The 5,314-nt window shown below is 50.9% G+C and overlaps 1 protein-coding gene across 1 annotated transcript; it reads left to right on the top strand.

The window, feature by feature from the left end:
* Window positions 1-265: 265 nt before the first annotated feature.
* On the top strand, window positions 266-4,666 carry LDLRAD1 (low density lipoprotein receptor class A domain containing 1). Its single transcript, XM_059822270.1, has 6 exons — window positions 266-286; window positions 689-743; window positions 2,346-2,477; window positions 2,903-3,040; window positions 3,594-3,722; window positions 4,521-4,666. The coding sequence occupies exons 1-6, from the start codon at window positions 266-268 to the stop codon at window positions 4,664-4,666; spliced, it is 621 nt and encodes a 206-aa protein (XP_059678253.1).
* Window positions 4,667-5,314: the final 648 nt, after the last annotated feature.

The following is a 5,314-nucleotide window of genomic DNA, read 5'->3' as shown; positions in this document are numbered from 1 at the left end:
ATGATTTGCCTAATGCCCTGTTGTGAAACCAAGACGGAGCTGGGAGGAATGAGAAGCAAACCTGAAACCCTGCTTCCACCCGGAGCCGGAGCACAGGCTTGGCGCTGCCTTGCCCATCCTCTCCTGCTTGCGTGCCCGGGCAGCAGCTCACTCCTTGCTCTCTTACCTCTGTTGGGTTTTGTATCCTGGTAACAATGCTCCTGTTAGGTGCAGAAAACTCCCTGCGGTCCTTTGCGCTGCTGTGAGGGATGTAGCTCTGGGAAGCATGAACAAAACTCATCCCCAGGTACAGTCCTTCTCTTCGGAAAAATCTTAGGTGCAGCTGTTTCTTAAAGTACGCGTGTTCTTGATAGTGTTGTCTGTCTGATCTCTTCATCGCTGGTTTCTGTGAGATCTCGAGTCATTTCTACTTAATTTGATACAAAAGGAAAGTATTGCTATAAAGCGCTGGACTTGCATTAGTGTTTGTTTTACAAATGGGTAACTAAGATTTAAAAGGTGATCTGATTGACCACTTTGTGAATTAAATCTGGGCCACGTTTCCACAGAGGCAATTTTTGCTTCTATGTAAAAATAAAGGAATACGTTATATATTCCTGGGTAAGATGGTATGAGAACTAGAAAGACATGCCTTGCGTGGTTACTGCGTGCTGCTTTTGTAAACAGTCTTTTATTCCTTTCCTTCTAGAGAAATGGTGATGTAGCTACTTTTGATTCAACAAAGTCCTTCTCTGAAGAAAGAGGTAATGAATAAAATGCAGAGCTTAACATTTTTATTACTAAAGTATAAATCAATTGAAACTATCTATGTAATGTAAAATACAACTAGTATTTATGTTCTGTTGACACTGATTTCCGCCCCTCCGCCCCCTTCTGTGTAATGAAACGTCCCGACTATAAAATGAATAAACTTACGCTGTTCTTTGTTGGCCTGGAGTTGGCAGACTTAAGGTATGTAGCATGACAGGTATCCTTGTCTGTCACAGAAAGGGTCATAATGAACTTGCTATGGGTTTTCTATATGTTTTAATAGCCAAACTTCAGGAAATTTTGTCCATATTAAGGAGAAGGTGAGAGCAAACAGGATCAGTAGCAAACCTGTAGATCAGGTTGCAACAACATTTCATTGCTGCCATTATTTTATACTCATGTCTATTTGCAACTGTTGTGCTTTCTGGTCAAAGGTGTTGTCTTGTGGACACAGACATGCTGTAATTCACCACTTTTCTTTTAAGCTGAAATGTTCTGCATTTGATTCCTGCTCAAGCGTGATGGACAGGGTGATTGCTGCAGCCGGGATCCCTTTGCCGTTGAGCAAAGGCCGTGCCTTCACTTGTGTTTGTACAGCGCAACAACTAAGTAAATATGAAGCGCAGCTAAGACAAGTTCTAACTTTTCGATCAAAGCTCTTTAAGTTCAGAAATATCACAATCCAATCATATATGCAGGGTTATCTTAAGTGACCGGTTACATGTTTCTCAGGTGATCATGTTAATTTTTATTCTGTTGGTCTGGAAATATGAAGGAATGCAAGGAAATACAATGTTGGTTTAGAGACAAAGCTCTGGTGCTGCAGAGAGCTGAGATGAGGGCAGCTGATCGCCGTTGCTCTTGCGTGCGCTGCTCTTGTGTTGCAATGACTGTGGGTTTGGCCTTTAGCTTCCGGATTTGGTTTGATTTACGTACGTGACTTTCTGAAAGTTGGAGTCCCTGGAAGGTTGCTGCCCTTTGCACCCTGGAGATGTCTTTGGGGAGGGAAAGGGCTACTCTTTGGCCATTTCTCCCCATTTTGAGCTGATAATTCAGCCTCGTTCTGTGGGACCGTTGAAGTCCTGGTTGGGGCAGAAAGCCTGAAGAGCTGTAAAATGAAATTTTACCTCTTGAGTAGTTTTGCCATGGGCTCTGGGAGGGCACTTTTCCCAGCCTTACGCAGACCTGCCCTGTGTTTCGGCTGCTCCCGCCATGAAAAGGGCATTGCTGTCCCACAGGGTTGGGCAGGGGCTTGGCCTTCTTCACCCTTCTGCATCCGAGTGTGTTGGGTGAGCTCCAACGGAGATGCGATGTTTGTTCCGTTCAGTCACAGTGCTCCGTAATGGCGGCATTGGCTCTTCCACACTGCAAGCAGCGAAATTCCCTATGAGGAGGTGTTTAATGTCGGAGTTTGGCTATTAAAACTCAACCATCAACACCCTAAACCCCAGCAGCCCCCTGCCAGTCCCGCACGCGGAGCCTCCGAAACATCACCCTCGTGGCTCTATGCCGGTCCCCTCCGAAACACCCCAGCCCCGCTCAGCCCTGCCAGCCCCTTCCCCAGCCCCTCACCTCTCATTCTTGCCTCCCAACAGACCGCTGCCAGCCATGCAGTGCCTGCGCGAGCTGCGCGCGGAGGCGCATCTGCATCCCTGCTGCGGCGCTGCTCGCCCTCGCGGCCGCCGTGGGCTTGGCGGTGGCGCTGGCCCTCCTGCCACGTGCACCAGGTTGGTATCCCAAGAGTCATTATTTTTTTGGTAAGGGAAGCAGAAAATGACATTGCATGACAAGAGCCTTCGTGTCCATCACCGTGCATGAAGTGGTGCCTCCCGGTGCAGACCGGGAGGAAGGAAAGGGACCAGCGGAGTGATGCGGGGCTGTGCCAGCCTTGCGCAGCCCGAGTGGCCACTAGCCGTTCCTTGGCCCCGGTGTCCTGCTCCATAGGGCAGTGGTAACTCTGGGTGGCACGGTCATGCTTCAGACTACTGGTGTGGTTTTCAGACTCTGCCGTGAACCTACCAGAGATTAACCCTGGCCCCTGGTTGTTTCCAGAACAATAAATGAATTTCGGAAATCCCCCTTTCTTCCCCTTGATCTGTTCTTCATACCATGAAAATGTTGGAAAATAAAGGATTTCTTGTTTTCCTTTCAGTGAACCGCTTCTGTGCAGCATCCAATAACCGGACAGGCTTCTTGTGCGATGACAGAGTGACCTGCGTCCCGGCCAGCCAGGTCTGTGACAGAGTCAGCAACTGCAGGAACGGAGAGGATGAGCAGGAGAAACTCTGTGGTGAGTGGTTTTGTTCTGACCGTCCTCCCCACGCAGGTCTTCCTGTTGTGAGACATAGCAGCCAGTGTCCTTCTAATCCTGCTCTGTGTTTCTGGCTGCGTGCATGAGCAGATAAGCCTGGTAGATCCTTTGTAGGGCAGATGCTGAGATGGCACTGCCTAAAACCCAGCTGGAATGCCAGGAATCAAAGACTCCAAGCTCCTCTGATCTTCCTAGGGTTGTTTTTTTTTTTAAACCACGACGCACTTTTCCTCCATTGGTTAAGCTGTATGCCTACACGATTCATTTATTGTCCAGTTGCCCTGGAAAAAAACCTCATTAAAGCAGAAGAATGGGGCACCCAGACTCTGCTTCCAGCTCAGCAACGAGCATCCCTTTCCCTCTCTGACCGCAGCTTCCCCATCTGCCGGTGTTGTTCGCACCCTGACACAGCATGGGGAAGGACCAACCGACCCCCCATGACAGCAGCCTTTGGTTGCTGCCATCCCCATTTTGGCCGGTGCCTCTGTGCCCGGTGTAGTTGAGCGCGTGTCCCGTGTGTCCGCCTGTGCAGGTGACTTGCCCCGCAGCCTTCCGGGATACCTGGTTTTCCACTGCGGTAACCCTGCGTACTGGGTCTATGCCGATCAGAGGTGTAACGGGATGAACGACTGCGGAGACTGCTCTGACGAGATGGGGAGCTGTAAGTCTCTCTTCCGGCTACTGTTGGGCAAAAGGTCTTTTCTGCTGATGGATTGAAATAGGTTGTAGAGGTGTGGTGCTCAGTGACGCTGCTGGAAACACCTGGAGGCTGGCATCCACCTCTAAAACACAAAATAGCTGGGATAGGACGTGAGTACGAACCGTGCGGGCTCCATCCCATCAGCTGCCAAGGGCTCTGTGTCAAAGCCTGCTGGCATCCTAGAGGGGAGAGGCTCCATGCTTTGCTCCCAGCCCCAAAAGTGGCTCCTCCTCTGCAGCTTGCAGTTTCATTGTGATGCATAGCTGTAGGGAGCAGCAATCATTCAGACTGGCCTTGGGTTGTTGGTCAGGAGATGGGTATGTCTCGGAGCCAGGGGCACTGATCGTGCCTCAGCAGCTTCAAAGTCTTCTTCGTAGGCTTTGGTAGATCCTTCTCTTGTTAAAATGAGCAGCAGGTTTGTTCCTCAGTGACCCCCATGGTTTTAAACCTCAGGCAAGACCTGCCTGTATCAGCAGCTTTCTCTAGATTAGCTTGCTAAAAAAAAAAAAATTACATCTAGTTGTTCCTCCCAGGATAGTGTGTCTGCCACAAAGGTCATCGCAATGTCACACTCCCTGGTTGTCTCCCACAAGTAGCATCAAGCGAGTGTCCTCTTTGGTGGGTTCACAGACTCAGGGTCGTCACCAGTGGCTTTTCAGCAGCTGCCAGGGGGTGAAAGGGTAACTACCCACCTAAGAAAGGAGATAACGGCTCAGTGCAGCAGAAGCACATCTGTTCCCTGTTCTCCATCCCTCCCAGTGGCCGCCTGCCCCCCGTGCGGGTCGGAGTGGTGGAGCTGCAGCCCTGTGCTCTACGAGTACTGCTCCTGCGTCCCCAGGAGGCTGTGCCGGGACGGCGTCCAGCACTGCCTCAGCTGGTCCGACGAATATATCTGCAGACCATGAAGTCTTGGCACCCAGCAGCGTTGGAGACCCCAGGGTGCTTCCTGCATCGTCACCTTTAAACCTTGGTGTCCTCCTGCTTTGCCACCCGCTTGGGAAGCTCCAACCCAAGAAAAGCCTCATCAGCAGCGCTCTGACCGACGTGCAGCGACACTGAACAGGGACAAAGTGCCCATGCTGCAGGCTAGACACTGTCCGTGGGACGCCTTTAAGGGTTCTGTCACGTGAGGTGAGTCCTTTCTGCACGGACAGAGCACTGTCTTGCAGCATTGACTCGATGGGTTGTGTGCAGGCTGCTGGAGACTGTTTACCAGCTGCTGCCAACACAGATATCATATCTGGCCAACCCTGGGCAAGGACTTTCTCCTCTGTGGACGTGCTGGTGCCTTTGCAGGCAGCCAGATGAAGGTACATCGAGGACTACCCTAAAGAGCAGGAGCTGAGTGAGGTGAGCCTTTCTAGCCCTTGGTTTAGCATTTCCCTCCAACACGTCTTCACGCTCCTGATCCTCATGGGCAGGAGGAGAAGCTTCTGTTTGTGTTCAAAGCATGTCTGCAGATGGTTTCAGCCGTGGCTTTGAAGGCTCTGCGTTGATGTTCCCAGGATGCTTCCTTGGGAATGCTGTGCTGAGGATGACGCTGTGGGGAGCTG

The sequence above is a fragment of the Gavia stellata genome, chromosome 10 (assembly GCF_030936135.1).
Source record: "Gavia stellata isolate bGavSte3 chromosome 10, bGavSte3.hap2, whole genome shotgun sequence".
NCBI classification, from domain to species: domain Eukaryota; kingdom Metazoa; phylum Chordata; class Aves; order Gaviiformes; family Gaviidae; genus Gavia; species Gavia stellata.
The sequence above is the reverse complement of the archived record's forward strand: the minus strand, read 5'-3'. Positions and strand labels throughout refer to the sequence as shown.

Coding starts and splice junctions, on each gene's coding strand:
- LDLRAD1 (XM_059822270.1), top strand. CDS start 266: ATGAACAAAACTCATCCCCAG. Junction 2,478..2,902: donor CCTCCTGCCACGTGCACCAG/GTTGGTATCCCA, acceptor TTTTCCTTTCAG/TGAACCGCTTCTGTGCAGCA. Junction 3,041..3,593: donor TGAGCAGGAGAAACTCTGTG/GTGAGTGGTTTT, acceptor CCGCCTGTGCAG/GTGACTTGCCCCGCAGCCTT.